The sequence below is a fragment of the Pinus tabuliformis genome, chromosome 4_1 (genome assembly GCF_031772625.1).
Source record: "Pinus tabuliformis cultivar Carrire ecotype Pingquan chromosome 4_1, CPIR1, whole genome shotgun sequence".
Classification (NCBI taxonomy): Eukaryota; Viridiplantae; Streptophyta; class Pinopsida; order Pinales; family Pinaceae; genus Pinus; species Pinus tabuliformis.
In genome coordinates, this window is record NC_142303.1 from 918,419,622 (window position 1) to 918,438,844 (window position 19,223).

Below are 19,223 nucleotides of genomic sequence, written 5' to 3' on the forward strand. Positions count from 1 at the left end.
GTCTTCCAATGATATCTTGCAGAGATGGTGTTTGTTCTAGATGTGTACTTGGAAAACATCATCGGGATAGTTTTGAAAAACATGCCTCTTGCACGCCTCAGCCCCTTTACAGCTTGTGCATAGTGATTTATGTGGTCCAATTCTAGTTGTTTCATTCTCTGGCTACAAATATTTCTTAACTTTCATTGATGATTTCTCTAAACACACTTGGGTATACTTCTTAAAACTCAAGAGTGAAGTATTTAACATGTTCTTGGCCTTTAAGGCCTTCGTTGAAAAACAATTTGGACATCAAATTCTTAAGCTAAGATCTGATAATGGCGCAGAATATGTTAACAACAAATTCATCAACTTTTGCACTAAGAATGGAATTTAAATGCAACATATTGTTCCATATACTCCACAACAAAATGGTGTACCTGAAAGGAAAAATCGCACCTTAAAGGAAATGGTTAATTGTATGCTTCAATCTAAAGGACTTAGTCTTAATTTTTGGGTAGAAGCAATTAATTGTGAAAATTACATAGTAAATCACACTCCTACTAAGGTTTTAAAGAATATGTTGGGTCCCTATAATACTAGTGATTACCCCATTACTATTGTAGTTGCATCCCTTATTAATATTGTTGTGCCCCTATTATCCCCATGTTGTTATTACTGTGTCCCATAAAATCCCTCTATTGTTATTTTTGTGACTTTATATTATTATTGTTAGGTCGGCTACGTTATATTGTGACTCAGACTCCTATATATAGAAAGGAGGTTTTGTCATTTGAATCATCCAAGAATTGTTCATTTATGTAATGTAAAGGAGGTTGCCCCCTCGAAGAGGCTGAATTCTAAGGCGTTGATCTATCTTTTCTATCTTTTCTTGAGCCGGTTTCATAACATTTGGTATCAGAGCTTTGGATTCTAGGGTTTCGCTGCTCCAAATAGGTCATCGTGGCATTTTCGCTATAACTTTTTTTCTGCGACGTTTCAGAAGCTAAAAAAAAACCCATTTGAGAAGACATCGCGTTGAACCTTGGGTCCGAATTTCAGAGCTTTTCGCGCTATATTTGCGGAGATATGATCTGAGGAAGTTGGTCTTTTTGCAGACTCCTGAATTACATTCCAAACAGGTGACCTGGGGAAAATCGTCATAACTCTCTCTGAGCATCGGATTGAAATTTCGTAAGAAGTTACAAAAAGAGGATGGACTGTAGCTTCTTGTAGATATTTTTCAGAGCCAAAGGTCGAAACAGTGACTCGTGGCACGTCGTACAAGTTCGCTCTACTGAACTAGTCTATAATCAAGTCACTGTGGGAGATTTGGCATAACTCTTCCTTGGAGAAACCAATTTGGGTCAGACTGGTGGCATTGGAAAGAGGACACAGAGGGCTACTGCAGGTCGCAATTTCAGAGCTAGATGATCAGAAGGTACAGAGATACATCAGAGGCAATATCGAGCTCCTACAAAGTGAAAAAAGTTGTGTAGATTTTTTAAAATTTTTGCTTAAGCTTGGTTTGAAAATTTATTTTGAAGGAATTCAAAGGGCATAGTAGAGCTTTATTATCAGTAACTGATGCCTTGAGGAAAGAAAATGCAAACACCTAGTAAGCAACCTTAAAGCTCTAGCATGACTCATGAAGAAGAGGAAGAAATGCTACATGATATATCAAAATTACAAGAACAAGTGCAACAAATGTCACTCTCACAAAAGCTAACAGAAGCTAAGATAAATGGCATGGAATCTAAGATAAAAGGCGTGGAAGCTAAGATGGATGATTTGAAGATAGATTTGAAGAGAGACAGATTTGAAGATAGATTTGAAGACAGATTTGAAGAGAGACATGGCAGATTTGAAGACACAGATTTGACAGAACAAATTTCTACAAGAAATACTTACTAATGGTGAAAAGGTAATAAAGGAAACTCATGATGCGAACAAAAGAAATGTTAATCATGATTTCTTAGACTCTAATGTGGGATCGAAGACCCACCATATTCCAAAAATCGATATGAGGAAGTTTGATGGCAAGGATCCCGCAACATGGATATTACAGATGGAGCAATTTTTCGATCTCAATAATGTGCAAAACACACAAAAGGTACGTATTGCAACTTTATATTTGGAACCAAATCAGTTTGTATGGTATCAATGGCTTTGCTCTCGTAAACAAATTATCACTTGGGCAATTTTTACGGAAGAATTGACAGCACATTATGAAGATACAAAAAGCAACATTTTTTTTAGCCAATTGATAAGTCTCAAACAAAAGGGTTCAATAATGGAGCACATTGAGGAGTTCCAAAAATTGAACATAAGGGTAAAAAATATTCCAGAGGAGCATAGGATTGATGTGTTCATAGGGACTTTAAAGGATAATATCCAACATGATGTTCGCCTTTGGGAACCTGATTCATTAGAGAAGGCATTCAGGTTAGCAAGAAAAATGGAAAGCAAAATTATGGCAACCAGGAAGCATACCACTCACAACTATAAAGATGGAAGTGTTGTTGCCCCTAGTCTTCCACAACCTATAAGGTTGACACCACAACAATTGGAAGAAAAAAGAGCAAAAGCGCTTTGTTACAGTTGTGATAGCAAATACACTAAAGGTCATAAGTGTGCTGAGAAGAAATTATTCTACATAGATTGCGAAGAGGAAGAAGAAAAGGAGCAAGAAAGGTCAAAAGAAGAGGATATACTCCAGGAACAATGCCTAGATAAAGAAGAAATGAATCCGACCATATCTTGTAATGCATTGGCGGGAATTACCACTCCTCAAACCATCAAGATAGAAGGACAAATCAAGAAGAAAAAGGTAATAGTGTTGATTGATTCAGGAAATACCCACAATTTTATTCATTGTAATGCTTCTTATATCCAGCACCAGAGTGTCAAGTGATGGTTGCAAATGGAGGAACAATAAATTGCTCTGGAAAGTGCCATAATATCAAGCTATTGATGGGAGAATATGTATTGACTAGCCCAATGCTTTCCATTCCAATGGGAGGTGTTGATGTTGTACTAGGAGTCCAATGGCTACAATCCTTGGGTACAATAGCTTTTAATTTTCAAGAACTTTTCATGAAATTTTCCAAAACCAGGAAAGATAATCAGCTCTAACAGTATGACAAAGCTTCTAAAAAAGGAACAAAGGGTGTAATTGCACAATTATGTTCGCTAGATGTTTCCACATTGCAATCATCTATTTCTCCAGATCTCCAAAAAGTCTTGGACAATCATTCCAAGGTATTTGAGACTCCCAAAGGTCTCCCACCTATTCGTGATCATGATCATGCTATTCATCTGATTCCAGGAAGTGTTCCTCCAAACATCAGGCCGTACAGATATCCCTATGCCCAAAAGAGTGAAATTGAACGTATGGTTGCAGAAATGCTAGAGGCTGGTATAATTCAACCAAGTCAAAGTTCTTTCTCTGCTCCAGTAGTATTGGTGCACAAGAAGGATGGATCATGGCGCATGTGTCCAGATTATAGGGAGCTCAACAAGCTCACTATTAAGATAAGTTTCCCATTCCTGTCATTGATGAATTACTGGATGAATTGCATGGATCAATTTACTTCACCAAGTTGGATCTTCGTTTAGGATATCATCAAATCAGAATGAAGACTGAAGACATTCCGAAAACAGCATTTAGAACTCATGAGGGTCATTATGAATTTTTGGTCATGCCTTTTGGCCTTACCAATGCACCTTCAACATTTCAAGGTTTGATGAATTCCATTTTCAAACCATTCCTTAGAAAATTTGTGTTAGTATTTTTTGATGATATACTAATCTACAGCAAGTCTTGGAAGGATCATGTTGAACATGTTGACAGGGTGCTACAACTATTGGAGGAGAAACAATTATATGCAAAAAGATCCAAATGTTTCTTTGGAGTACAAGAGGTGGAATATTTGGGTCATATTGTATCTCATGAAGGAGTTAAGGTAGACCCTAGCAAAATTAAAGCCATTAAGGAATGGAAAATCCCCACATCCATAAAGCATCTGCGAGGATTTCTCGGGTTGACAGGGTATTATCGCAAGTTTGTTAAGAATTATGGGAGAATAGCAGCACCTCTAACAACATTATTGAAGAAAGATGCATTTTCATGGACTCCAGAAGCAACAAAGGCCTTCGAACATCTTAAAGAGGCAATGTGCCAAGCACCGGTCTTAGCTACACCAGACTTCACAAAAACCTTTATTGTGGAATGTGATGCTTCAGGAAATGGAATTGGTGCTGTTTTAATGCAAGATGAAAGACCCATTGCTTTTGAAAGTCGTCCAATCAAGGGAAAGTTTTTACACAAAGCTATTTATGAGAAGGAAATGTTGGCAATACTCCATGCACTTAAGAAATGGCGACCCTACCTAATGGGAAGACACTTCAAGGTAAAAACGGATCATGATAGCCTTAAATACTTTTTAGAACAAAGATTATCCTCTGAAGAGCAACAAAAGTGGGTCACAAAGATGTTGGGTTATGACTTTGAAATCATCTACAAAAAAGGGAAGCAAAATGTGGTGGCAGATGCACTCTCAAGAAAGGATGAGGATGTGGAAGCATTGTTGTGCGCCATTTCTATTATCCAACCAGATTGGATAAACGAAGCAAGGGAGGAATGGAAGAATGACGAAGAAGTGTGGGCACTTATTCGAAAGTTACAACAAGATTCCAGTACGTCTGATACATTTAGCTGGCAAAATGATTCTTATGGTACAAAGATCGCTTATACCTCTGTAAGAATTCCCAACTAAAACAAAAGATTCTTATGGAATTGCACACTTCTCCCTTAGGAGGGCACTCAAGATTTTTAAAAACTTACCACAGGGTTAAGAAGGAATTTTTTTGGGATGGCCTTAAATCAGATATTCAAAAGTTTGTGGCGGAATGTTTGGTTTGCCAACAAAATAAAGTTGAAACAATTAAGACACCGGGTCTATTACAACCTTTATCCATTCCAAGCCAACGTTGGGAGGAGGTTTCAATGGATTTTATCACAGGTTTACCCAAGTCTGAGGGAAAGAGTGTCATCATGGTGGTAGTTGACAGACTTACCAAGTATGCACACTTTTGTGCATTATCACATCCATTTAAAGCCAGTACAGTTTCTACTGCATTTATGGAAACAATTCAAAAGCTACATGGAAACCCAAAGATTATTGTAAGTGACAGAGATCCCATTTTCACTGGAAATTTTTGGACAGAATTATTTTCTTGTCTTGGTACTCAGTTAGCTCATAGCTCATCTTATCATCCTCAATCTGATGGGCAAACTGAGATAGTAAACAAATGTTTGGAAGGATATCTTCGTTGCTTTGTATCTGATAAACAGACACAATGGGTCAAATGGTTGCCTCTGGCTGAATGGTGGTATAACACTTCCTTCCATACAGCAACAAAAATGACCCCATTTATGGCACTTTATGGATATCAGCCACCATCCATCACATCATATTTAAGAGAAAATTCTAAGGTTCAAGCAGTGGAACATCACATCGAACATCAACAACAAGTCCTCCAACTCTTAAAGGATAACCTCGTGTTGGCACAGAATAGAATGAAACAACAGGCAAATCAACATCGCAGTGAAAGAAGTTTTGATGTAGGTGATTGGGTATTCCTACGGCTACAACCATATAAGCAAATGTCCCTCAAGCAAGCTAAGAAGGATAATAAATTATCACCAAAGTATTATGGTCCGTACAAGGTGTTGCAAAAGATTGGTACTATGGCATACAAATTGGAGCTTCCTGCAGCTTCTCGATTGCACCCAGTTTTCCATGTTTCATGTTTAAAGAAGGTTATAGGCGACAAGCTCCCAGTTCAAACAATATTGCCAGAACTTGACGAAGAAGGAAAAATTATATTATAACCGAAAGCAGTCACAGAAATAAGAACTCGACAGCTACAAAATCGATCAATTTCAGAGTATCTTATCAAGTGGAAGAACTTATTCGCTGAAGATTCCACATGGGAGGATGAGAATTTTATACAGAAGCATCCAGAACTACTCAAGCGTTGAGGACAACACTTTTTTGAAGAAGAAGGGCATGTTGGGTCCCTATAATACTAGTGATTACCCCATTACTATTGTAGTTGCATCCGTTATTAATATTGTTGTGCCCCTATTATCCCCATATTGTTATTACTGTGCCCCATAGAATCCCTCTATTGTTATTTTTGTGGCTTTATATTATTATTGTTAGGTCGGCTGGGTTATATTGTGACTCCTTAGACTCCTATATATAGAAAGGAGGTTTTGTCATTTGAATCATCCAAGAATTGTTCATTTATGTAATGTAAAGGAGGTTGCCCCCTCGAAGAGGCTGAATTCTAAGGCATTGATCTATCTTTTCTATCTTTTCTTGAGCTGGTTTCATAACAGAATATCACTCCAGAAGAAGCATGGAGCTCAATTAAACCAGATGTAAGTCACTTCCATGTTTTTGGAAGTGAAGCATGGGCCCATATTCCAGATGAGAAACATAAAGCTTTAGAACCTAAGAGTGAAAAATGTATTTTTGTTGGATATTCTAAAGATGTCAAAGGATATAGACTTATTCCAGTTAAGTCCAAGAATGTTATCATTAGAAGAGATATAAAGTTTGCTGAAAATATATCGGCCTACGAGCCTAGTTCGGCGAATGTGCCACCTCTCTCTATCCCTTCTACTTCTGAAAATATTTCTTCTTCAAATGATGACAGTGAGGATGACAATCCTCCCCCACCTTCTCAGGATCCTCCTTCAGCTCCTCAACTTCCAAAATGGGTCCGCGCTACTCGGGATGCAGCAGGTGCTCTAGTCGGTGATCCTACAGATCAGCGACGTACACGTTCTCAGTTCAATAGAGCCTCTTCTTTACTAGCTCAAGCTTCAGCGAATTATGATCCTGACACCTTTGCAGAAGCTTTAGGCCATCCAGATTGGGACGCAGCTATGAATAAAGAATATCGTTCATTATTGGCAAATGATACATGGGATCTTGTTCCTCTTCCAAAGGAACGAAAACTTGTTAGATGCAAATGGGTTTACAGAACCAAGTATGAACCAGAAGGAAAAGTTGATAAACATAAAGCTCGTCTTGTTGCTAAGGGTTTTTCACAAGTTGAAGGCATTGACTATACTGAAACCTTCTCCCATGTTGCCAAAATGAACTCTATTCGCCTTGTTCTTTCCCTTGCTACCTCTTTCAAATGGGTAATCCATCAAATGGATGTTAAATCTGCCTTCTTGCATGGCGACTTGCATGAAGAAATCTATATGGAACAACCCACTGCCTTTATACAAACAGACTCCAACCTCGTATGTCGGCTTAAGAAATCCCTTTATGGTCTCAAGCAAGCCCCTCGGGCTTGGTATGCCAAAATGGATAGCTTTCTTTTAGAAACTGGGTTTTCTAAGTGTCATCCTGACAATACTGTCTACACCAAGAAAGTGGGCAAGTCACTTATCATTCTTGTTCTTTATCTTGATGATCTTATCCTTACTAGTAGTGATCCCAACCTTATAAAACATGTGAAGTTCAGCCTTAAAAAGAAGTTTGGAATGACAAACTTAGGACACTTGCATTATTTTCTTGGTCTTCAAGTCTTGCAATCCAAGGAAGGTATTTCCCTTATCCAGTCCAAGTATGCCTATGAATTTCTACGCCATTTTCACATCGAACACTGTAAGCCAGCCCCTTCTCCCTTTCAGGATGGAGCCAAACTTTCAGTCACTTGTACTTCCCCTGAAGTTGATGCTACCTTATACTGTCAACTTGTAGGAAAACTTTTGTATTTGACCCATACTCGTCCTAACCTTTCCTTCGCTATTGGCCTTATTGCTCGATTTATGCAAAACCCACATGAAAGTCATTGGAAAGCAGCTAAAAGAATACTTCATTATGTTCGAGGTACAGTTCAGGTTTAGGCATCCTCATCACTGATTCCAATTGGGCTGGTGACCCTGATGATCGGAAGTCTACTGCAAGTTATGTGTTCACTCTTGGTTCAGGACCTATTACATGGGCTTGCAAGAAACAAAGTGCCATTTCTCTTTCTTCAGCAGAAGCAGAGTATCGTGGTGTCGTAGAAGCTAGTAAGGAAGCCATGTGGCTTCGTCAGGTCCTGTCAGAGTTTGGCTTTTAGCAGCAACATCCGACTACACTTTGGTGTGATAATCAAAGTGCCATTCAACTATGCAAAGATCCAGTCCAACATTAGCGCAGCAAACACATTGAACTGCACATGCACTTCATCAGAAAGCTCATCCATGACCATTTTCTTGAAGTTCAATATTGTTCAACAGATGATCAAGTTGCAGACATCTTTACAAAGGCTCTCACAAAGGCAAAGTTTACTAAACTTCGATTTATGGTTGGAGTTCAGGAAATTGTAACTAAGGGGGGATAGGCTCTAATGCCTCCTTCCTTCTCCTATTGTGTCATATTTATACATCCTTCAATCCTATCCCAAGTTGTTCTTAAGAGGGGATGTTAGGATATTCCGACACATAGGAAATAGTTAAGTATAACTTGGTCTAGTGTAGAGTTAGGTAAAGTGTGTTTCTTTACTATGTACTTTTGTAACTTACAATCCAACCGTCACGATATGTTCTAGACATGAAGTGACCTAACGGTTCATTCTCTCCTTGGTATTACCGACACTTGATCCGTGGCTTAACACCCGATTGGTCCATGATCTCTATTTAAAGAGAATGGAGGGTCATTTGTAGGGTAACCGTTCATGAAAGAAGCTTATGTAAATTTTCATTCGTTTATTAATAAATTACCTGAAGTGGCCACTCATACCAAGTGCATTGGGAAACATGTATTGCCTCAGGAAACATGAACATGTTGAGGAATTATGAGACTGCCATTTTGAGTATTGTTTAATGAATATACCATAGCCAAAGAATGCATACAAACTCAATGACACAATGATGTGGAAATGACATAGATGCACACAAAGACATGGGTTGAACTAGACCTACAATGTGTGATCACCCTACAAATTGGTGACTCCTCTAAACCATGAGTTCCCTTGAGATCCATCCAAAATCCCTCGATCCTATATAGGACAAAAGGACTATGGAATCAGCCCAAAAGGGCAGACCATAGTCGACCAAACTAGGCCTAGGATACCATAATACAAGGACTCTGCATGGGTTACATGGATTTTGACTTGCACACTCCAAGCTTACAATGGTGCTCCCAAAAATGGAAAGTTACATATTTAACCCTGCTAAAAAGAGGGGGTAACAAGATCTTTACTTAAGAATGTCTTCCTCAATAATGAAAGAATTAAAGCATATTTTGCAACTTATTTGGACCAATCTACAAATCACATTTTGCATATTTCACCAGAACATAAGCAGATATTCCCCAAGTCACCGTGTTGACATTCGTGTTCAAGTTCGAGGGCTTTGAAATTCATAAAAAGTTCAAGGACAACAAATTTGAGGATAAAATTCAACAATAAGTTCTACATATTATAAAATTTCAATATGAAAAGATATATAATAAAATTTCAAATTTTAAGAATATATATAATAAAGTTTAACCCATATTACAAAATTAAAAATTTATATATAATAAAGTTAAACATCAAAGCTTATATCAAAATTGCCTAGCATTGACGTAGTGTATACGAGGAAACAAATAGAAGTCCAGATCGTGGACCCATATCAAGAAGCCAACACTCAAGTTTGGCCATCACTCGAGCATGGTAATTGGTAATTCAATTCATCTTCATCTCGATTAGTATATGCATCTAGATGTGTTGCAGCTTGAACAAGCTAGAAAGGAAAAAGCAATAAACATGAAATTTAGAACTTGAATATAGTGATTCGTGCAGAGGAACCTGAATACAGCGATTCACGTAGAAGAAACTTCAATGTTTTACCCCTTATTGCAAAAGAAATTAATTTATGGATCAAACCAAATCGAACCTCAATGAATTTCTTTGAATTCGGATCAGGTTCGATGATTTTCGAATCTCCAAGAAAATGTTTGCATAACCTAGTGACTGGATATTCCTTCAACTTTACTATTCAAAAACCTTCACAATAATTATAGTAGAGTCCTTGTTACCGCTCAAACTAGCAGGGGTCCTAGGAGGGGATCCTATAGAGAAACTACAAGGTCAAGGGGCAACAATGGAGTGATAGCCCAATGTCACCTCAGATAAGGCTCCCTGCTCTTTACGAACTTTCACCGATAATGGAGACTCGTTATAAGAGGAATCACAATGATGAATAGATCAATGATAAGATAAGGAGTGATCCTAAAGCCTATTCACAAGAGAGGCTCAATTAAATAGCTTACTTGCTTGAGAAACAATGTGTTGGGCTCTCTAGGAAGGGTTATGAGAATACCTTGGCCTAGGTGTTGGAGGATATGCCTTGACAAGGGGCTTCCTAGACTTAAGGATCCTTATGGAGAAATGGGTTCTATGTAGTCCTTGTGGAATTTGAGTTATAAAGTTGCAGGACCACAAAGAACCCAAGTGGACCCAAACTAGGTCAAGGGTATGGAGTTGATCGACCAAAGAGGGGCTTGACCTAATTAGGGAAGAGAATAGGATCAAAGAACTAATTTTCTTTTGAAATTTCAATGCAATGATCCAAGTGAGGACACTAACCCAAAATCAGCGTAGGGAGAGAAATGATCTTCGAGATAGGGCTTGCGATATGTCGGGATTCCACAGTGGGATTGTGCTCAAATTTGGAGGATCCCTTGAGAAGACCCCAGTGCAATTGTGGACCAATTTTCAAGGTGTTTGTATGGATACAAATATTTTGTGTGATGCCCCAGGAGACCTTCTGGGGTTAGGCCTAGAATTGGGAAAAGTGAAGAAAAGTGAGGGAAATTTGACCACCAAAGGGATATGAGGATCAATGCCTTATTGCTTGGGCTTAATGGAGTCAAGATACACATAGATCGAGAATTTCGTGTGCTAAGGATCCCTACTTGATCTTTGCTAGCCTCTCCAAGGGTGGCAACTAGGTCAATAGGGATTTATACTTCAAATTTGTCAAGGAGATGAGTTTTCGAGTTCTTTCAACCTAAGAGGTGCCTCTAAGAACATTCACCCACTCTCTTCAAGTACAACGCGTGCATTAAATCACTTATTCAAGGTTCCCAGAAGAATTTCGCATTTACTTTAACCCATACAAGAATAATGATAATCATAACATGCAGTAAACCAGTAAAATAACAAGAATAGCATCAAAATTCGACTTACATGAGAGAGAGTATATCCATTCATCAAATTTGCATTAGAAAGAACTTCCAAAGACAATAGAAAAAATCCAAACATCATAATGCATAGAGAAAGCTCCAAAAGTTTACCCAGCAAAAAGTGTGAAAATCTCTCAAGAGATACTAATCCAATCCAAGTGATGATGAGAGAATGAATCACCTCTCATCTATTTATACCATCTCTAATGAGTTCAATTTGCCTAATTTGGCCTAATTGAGCCCCAAATAATAACATCCCTTAGTGACAAGCCCACCAAGATAGCTCAATAACATAAGAATAAACCTCTCAAGAGGGTAGAATGATCAATAAAGTGAGTCGTTGGGCCTTTGAGGAGGCCTAAAGAAATCCTGAGTCTGCCATGATGCAAAAATGGACCTCAAACATAATGGACAAGGAGTTGGCCCCTTATTTCCAAGCAAATCCCTATGGTGCCCCCAAGTGGTTGTGAGGGGCACAAGGACATCCTCATGGGTCTCCAAGTGGATCGAAAATGCTTGTAAACCATTTGTAAGGGCTAGGATGATGTCATAAGCCCTTTGTGGTGCTCATTTGGACCCCGAATCATCTACCAAATGTATGATGGAAGTGTGGAGCTGGCTAGGCATGGTGAACCAAGTGCATCATCCCCATCCAAAAAGGTGGAACACGAGCAATCAATGAGTGGTGTTGGGGATCCACAAAGTACTCTCTGCTATGGTGGAGGCCCATGGCTCTCAACATTCACTTTACAAGTGCCAATGTGGCCCTCTAGAGGGCTAGGACCCCGTATAGGAAGACCAAGCCCCAAATGGAGACCGACCAGCAATCTTGCATAAGATCCAATGCGTCCCCTTGCCCTCCAATACAACAAATCATTAGAATAATCAAGTAAAAGAGCTTACAAGTCATGGAATCAACGGGGCACTTCATGGTGGCATGCCCTTCCATAGTGGGCTTTGGCATGTACAAGTGTCTCCAAGCTCAATAGGGGATTAATCAAGGACCCTATTAGGTGGTTTCAACCTTTAAAGAGGGTGACATGCCCGTGGTACATTCCTTAAGTGGTAGGTGGCAAATGATATAGTAATGGAACGAAGTGGGGATCAAGGGAATCATCCAAACCACATGTCATGGTACAAGGGCAGTTATAACAAGGGAAGCCCACACCTGGGTATATGAGAATAAGAGGGATCAAATCGTCGTACATGAGTTACCCCAGCCTTTGTTTTTCCACCCTTCTTCATATGCTTTTTGGCTTTGACTGATTTTTCTTCATAACTGCTCTGGGCTCCAGGGGATGAGAGCATGATGTGTGTAATATATAGCAGTGGATACCCCCTTAAGGTGGGGCAGTTCATCGCCCACCAAAGGGTTGGGTCAATCATGGGTTCCTTAATGATGGAGGGGGATCATCTAGGGCCCATAGGAACAGGGTCATGGCCATGGATAAGGCGTAGAGCTCATGTTTGGCTTTTGCCCATGTGCTAAATTTGTATGTCCTGACCACCTTTTGCATTTTGTGGTACATTTCCTGTTGAGAGTGGCCAAATGATGCTTTTTCTTTTCTTTTAGTTGCATCAACCTCCAGGGCATCATTCCAGGCCCGACCCAAGGTGTGGAGAAGGGGAGGGGGAGGCTAACCCTATGTGGACCTAGTGGACACATGTGGACCCGGAGGGGAAAGAGATGAATGGGGCTAAAATGAGTGGAAAGGGGGAATGTATGTGGTGTTGGGGAGTGGCACCACGCAACCAAGGTCGGGATTTCCCTAGTAGTGCCAACCCCGAAGCTAGGGGCCAGTAAAGGAGATCCCATGTGTTAGTTTTTGTAGCATCATATGTGTTCTAGCCACGAAATTTGGTGGAGGGGCTAGAATGCATGAGATCTCCAAAACCTAGAAATCATATTTGGAAATTCCACCTAGAAATGACTTAATTAGATTACTAACCATTTTTTTAATGTTTCCTAAGTCTAAACTTAGGAAAATTGGTTAATTAATCAAAATTAATTAAGTCAAGGTGAAAATTCTCTAGAAACTCACACCGATCGATCCAAAAATGGTCTGAGCCATTGATTAAGATTTAATCTTGGTCGTTGGTGCTCCAACAATGGATTATAAGAGGAAATCGATGAGCACTTGGAGAAAATACACCAAAAGTTTGATTTCCTTGGCAGATCGATTTCCAGAGAGCAGCAGCAGTTTCCAGAAAGCAAGAGATCGAAGAAAAGACAGTGAGGGACAGAGGCAGTGATCTAGAAGAAGTTTTCCAGATTCAGAGAGGCAGCAGCAAGGGGTTGAGTTATTCCCAGTGAGGCAGCACAGAGGACTACGCAGTTGCTTCAGAGAAGCAATTCGATTTAGCTGGAGAGAAATTCGTTTTCAGTTCCAAAGGTCGGGCAGAGGGTCCAGAGTGTCGGAGAAGCGATTTCCTCAACAGAGACAGGCAGAACGACTTCATCAGAGGCAGTTCAAAGGCTAGACGTCATAGGGTTTGCGCAGAGCAGCGCAGAGGCTGATGCAGAGGGTCCAGGAGGATGAGTTTCTAAAGAGAAGTTGTGTCGGGATTGCTTGTGGAAGAAGGGTAATTCCCTCAAATAATTTTGCCCAAATTTTCTTGTTGTTTAGATTGCCAGTTGGGCATCCATAGATTGTACTTAGAATTTCACTGCTGCATAATAATAAAAACCCTCACTGCTGCACCGGTTTTCCCACATTGGTTTTTTCCGGGGACATTTGTCCAAAAATAACGGTGTCATTTTTATTGTGTTTGTGTGCTAGAATTTTATCAGTTTCCAGCACTATTATTTCCGCGGTATTTTATTTGTGAAGGTTGCAGTGTGATTTATTTGATATTTGTTGTAACAAATAAATTGTTAAAATAATTAACAATTAGAAAAATAAATTCCAGTTGCTGCAATAGGATTCCAGTTTTCAAATGTTCACACCACAGAACTAGGATATAAGGCTAACCACAGAATCGGGCATTAGAGACAAAAGTACAGACCTAGCCCACTCTTTCCACCAAATCCCCCCACCAATCCATGCCCAAAGTGCCCATGACAAGTAAGGAAAATTACTCAACTATTCCAATGAAAGTCATACCCTCGGGGTTGGAAGGCCCACCTTCAAACATACGATCATAACATTAAACAAGTGGGTGAGGGACCACATCGCTGGCTCAAGTGGTGGAGATAATGACACATCGAGCTATCTAGTGGCTGGAAGGGGCTGCTGGCTGCCGGCTGAGGACCATATCGGAGAAAAAAAATCTCCTATATACACTACCCACAGGTGGTGGGTAACAGTCCTAATAGTTAGGACTTGGACAGTATTTAATGAGACTTCGTGACACTATTTCAAGATACTTTAGAGCCGCAAGTACAGCAAGGTAAGAGTCAGAAAGATCTACAAAGCTTTTCAAGTTTTTGGCTATTGACAGTTACAAAATTTTAGCAGATTATGTTTCTATTCGCTTTGATAAAACAGCTTCGTGAATTTACATTTGACTTTTGATTCATTGCTGATATAAGTTTCACTTCATAAATCAGAATCATAAGAAATATATTTCACAACAGCACTAAAGCATTGTTAGGAATATTTCTAAGTCTTCCATGACATATTATACATTGAATTTCCATAAATCATTTGGATGTTTTTCAAATTTCACATTTTTTCAAAAACAGAGATGCTTAATGTTTACATTCTTCTTTAAACAAATTTTTCATTTCTTACGAGTTATTTTTATAATGACTATGCCAACATTATCAAATCCCTTCATGTGAAATTCATTCTGCTAATCTCCTTGCCTACTTCCACATCCCGCAATGCAGTTCATATGTATATCCATTTTCATGTTAATGTTTAAATGATAAAATATAGATATTACAAATGATGCTTAGATCTAAACATTTCATGTGGGAAGCAACATATTACAATGCCTTCAATGAAAACTGAAATACATAATGTAAACTTGAAGAAAACTACTAAGCATGCCTGCTTAGATATAAACATTTCATGTGGGAAGCAACATATTACAATGCCTTCAATGAAAACTGAAATACATAATGTAAACTTGAAGAAAACTACTAAGCATGCCTACAAACTGGACGACTCCTGAATCCTGACCTCACTGCTATCTGCAAGCTTGACAAGACACTCTTCTTGTGGATCCCATTGCCTAACAATAACCTGATACACACAGTTAGTCCATAAATTATACTGTTCCACATTGTCCAAATAACCAAATAATGCTCATGTAACTGTCTTTCAAAACCATGGCAAATGTACCAGCCCCAGCTATACATCTATACATATTATGAATTGAAAGATGGGAGGCATCAACACATATAACTACAAAACCATAAGACCATGCTCTTAAGAACCAAATAGATGTTGAACAACGGGAAAGAAAAGCTGTGATTTCCAAAGAAATGGCATAACCAAAACATATAAACTACAATGATCAACAAAGGAAACTAATCAATTTGTAAGAATCTGATGCTGAAATTATCTCATGATACAAAGCACTGAAGGCCCACTATGATGAACAAATAATCCATTTCAGGATTTCATGAAATTGGATGCTTCCTCTGAACGATGAATACAAATCAGGCTAATATAAAATTATAAATAATATTAGATAAAAATCCAAAAGACAGCATTCATAACTCACAAAGTAAACCCCATAACCTCATAAATGCAAGTTACCAGGATTCAGATACGGATCCACTAATTTTTTGAAAAACCAGGATCCAGATACAGTGGGGATCCGGTAGGTGCTAACAAAATAAATATTTTTTTTATAAATTTATAATATATATATATATATAAAGTATGTAATACTTTTATAAAATAGTTAATATATTAAATTAATGAACTTAGAATCAATATTATACATTAAATAATTAATATATTAAATTAATGAACTTAGAATCAATATTATACATTAATTAATTAATATATTAAATTAAAAAACTTAAAATAAATATTGTACATTAATAGATTAAAAATTGAATGGTCAATGTTTAATTTGAAATAGAACATAAAAATAATTACACATTATAACAGCCAGGTGATGGCACGATTCTTTTTTAATCACCAGGCAAATCTAAAAGGAGAACAAATGTAATAGGAGAACACAGGCTAATGTTCAATCACAACCACGTGAGAATGCTAAGTTCGATCAAGCCAGCCAGCTAACATATGTTTTAAATTAAACTGCGCTAGGGTTTTAAAATTCACCAACCAAACACTATCAAGATTAGACTGTACAGCATCTACCAAGTAACAGCGTGCAGTGTGGATTCTAACCAGATCCCCGTGGATAAAATTTGGGAGCCAAACGCTATCAAATTCCAAAACATCAGGATTAGACTACATCTAGGTTTTAATATTTGCACTTACTGAGTAACAATGCATAGTGCAGATCCTAGCCAAATCACTGCAAATCCTTATCTGAATCAGTACCTGATGCATGGATCTGCAAATCCAGTCCCTCAGCCTCATGGATCTGGTAACATAGCATTAATGACCCACACAAATTCTTGGCAACTACAGGTAGAGACAACCTGGAACTTCTAGCACATTTGTTATGTTGTTCTTTGTGATATCATGGGTCACGGTATAGCTTCAGATTAACATATTACATGCTTCAAGTGGTTTAATCAATGATATCACTCAGATCAAGGTTACTTGGGAGCGGGAGCAAAATGGGGAGCAGGAGATGAAGCAGGAGTGGGAGCAACATTTTCAGAAGCTCCCGGTTTGGGAGCGATTCCAGGAGCGTTTTTTTATATAATATATATTTTTTAAATTTTGATGCATATATGTCAACAAAAGCATGTAGAATGATGAATTAGATATAAAAAACATAGATTGAACCATATAACAACAATCATCTAGAAGTTATAATCTTCATCAACCATGTCCACAAGTTAGTAACATACAACATATTGAGTCTCATGATTCATCAATCTTAAAGTTTCAAGCTTTCAAAATTCAATATATAACATTTATCATAATTGATCACCAAAGTTGTACTTGTAAGCTAAGTGTAACCATTACAACAAAGAATATCTAACATGAAATGAAATGAAATGAAACAACTTTCAACTTTCACGAAGCATCATATTCATAATTCATTACCAATGAGTTATAATTGCCAACTTCAAACTTCAAACTTAAATTGTCATATATTGTTTACAAAAAATATCATAATAAATATGAAAGAGTCAACAGTTATTAAAAGTTAAAACTACTAGAAACTAGAAAAGACAAGTAAATCTATCATCTACAACTTCCTCTTGTCGCCATGAATAATCTCTAATTTCTGAGCAGGTCGTGGTGGTCTTCCAAGGGTCTCCTCCCGCGCAGTTCCACAACCAGAACCAAAAGGCACATGCCCTCCAAGTGAGGATGCACATGGAGGCAGCGAAAGCAAAGAAACAAGACTTGGAACTCGAGCACTGCTACTAGATGGTGGGGGTGGCATGGTTGTTGTTGCTTCATCTTCATCTCTCATAAGTTTTGCTTCCAATTCTTCAAGATGTATAGTGTCATCCTCCAAATTATCGTCCTCTGGGTGGTTGTCCCAAATTTTATATGTTGGATCCTCATAAGCCCAATCACAATAATGACTCAACAACCTCAAGTGGTAGTGCACATAAACCAACCTTTCTGCCCGATTTTCATTGAGTATGTTTCTTTTCACATTATGTATGAAGTTGTAGGTGCTCCAATACCTCTCTGCAAAAGAAGTATTTACAACCTATGAGATGAAAAAAATTGCCAATTTTGGCAAAAGTCCCATGCTGCCATATGCTTCCCACCATGTGAGAGCATCAAATCTGTCTCTATCTTCCATTGCACGCAAAGAACCAAACAAACCAGTGCAACTGAAGTATCTACCTAATTCAAGACTCAGATTAGCACACTCCTCCCTGTCAGGTACCACTACCAACTTATCTAATGCTTTCATATATCCTGTAGATACCTCTAGATCTGTATGGGGTTTGACCAAACCCCACCCCCAGGTGCAGGTTGGCCCAACCAAGATGGAGAGTAGCATTTTGGCATAAGGATATATGACAAGGCATGTAGTGGAACATTATGTTTATTCCACCATGTACACACACAAATGTGGATCAGTGTATACAAGTTGGGATCATCTTTCTGAACAATATCTTTTATTTGCCCCAACATGGTATCCATCTGCTCATACACCTCCCCAATCATTGGTTTATCTGTATCTTGCAAAACAAATCATGTTATAAATGGGCTTGGTGAATTCCAATACTTGCCTCACATGTGCCCAAAATAGACCATCAAGAGCAGTCTCCTCCACCTATTCAAAACCTTGCTTGTCAGCTACATTTGTAGCCCTTTCCTTTAATACTTGCCAGTGTGGACTTGATACCATGCTAGCCAATGACTCTCTTACCTTCAAAAGGCACCTGAAGGTGAGGTAATAGCTAGCAAATCTAGTCTTCACAATCTTCAACAGCTCCAATCTTGAATGATTGCGGAAAAGCCCATGGGTATTGCTATGATTTGTAATAAATCTTATCATTTGTTTGTCTCTCTTGTACAAATCATCAATCCATTTGTATTGTTGGTTTTTGTTTTAAATAATATCATGCATCAAAAGGTTCATTGTGTGAACCAAACACCCAGACCAAAATATGTTGGGGTATTTATCCTTAATAGTTGCTCCCATTGTCTTACAATTAGCAGCATTATCAATGATGACTTGGATGACATTATATGGCCCAATACATTCAATTGTTTCAAGTAATGGTTCTACAATGTTGATGTCGATCTTGAATGTTGAATTGGGGTAGCATCGGATGTGCTCTAACCATGAAAATTAGTGGAGAGGCTAAAGCACATGAGATCTCCAAAACCCAGAAATGGTTTGGACAAATTGTACCCAGTTTGGGAGATATTAAAATAATTAAGATTTTAATGGAGTTCCTAAGTCTAAACTTGGGAAAAACAA

The 19,223-nt window shown here is 38.4% G+C and overlaps 1 protein-coding gene across 6 annotated transcripts in view; it reads right to left on the bottom strand.

The window, feature by feature from the left end:
• The window catches only part of LOC149179151 (AAR2 protein family), a 477,491-nt gene that overhangs the window by 367,755 nt on the left and 90,513 nt on the right, over positions 1 to 19,223 (bottom strand). For all 6 annotated transcript variants that reach the window (XM_089420537.1, XM_089420538.1, XM_089420541.1 and 3 more), the window contains one exon: positions 15,353 to 15,415. In XM_089420537.1, coding sequence (XP_089276663.1) covers positions 15,353 to 15,415 — 63 coding nt within the window. The remainder of the gene's footprint in view (positions 1 to 15,352; positions 15,416 to 19,223) is intronic.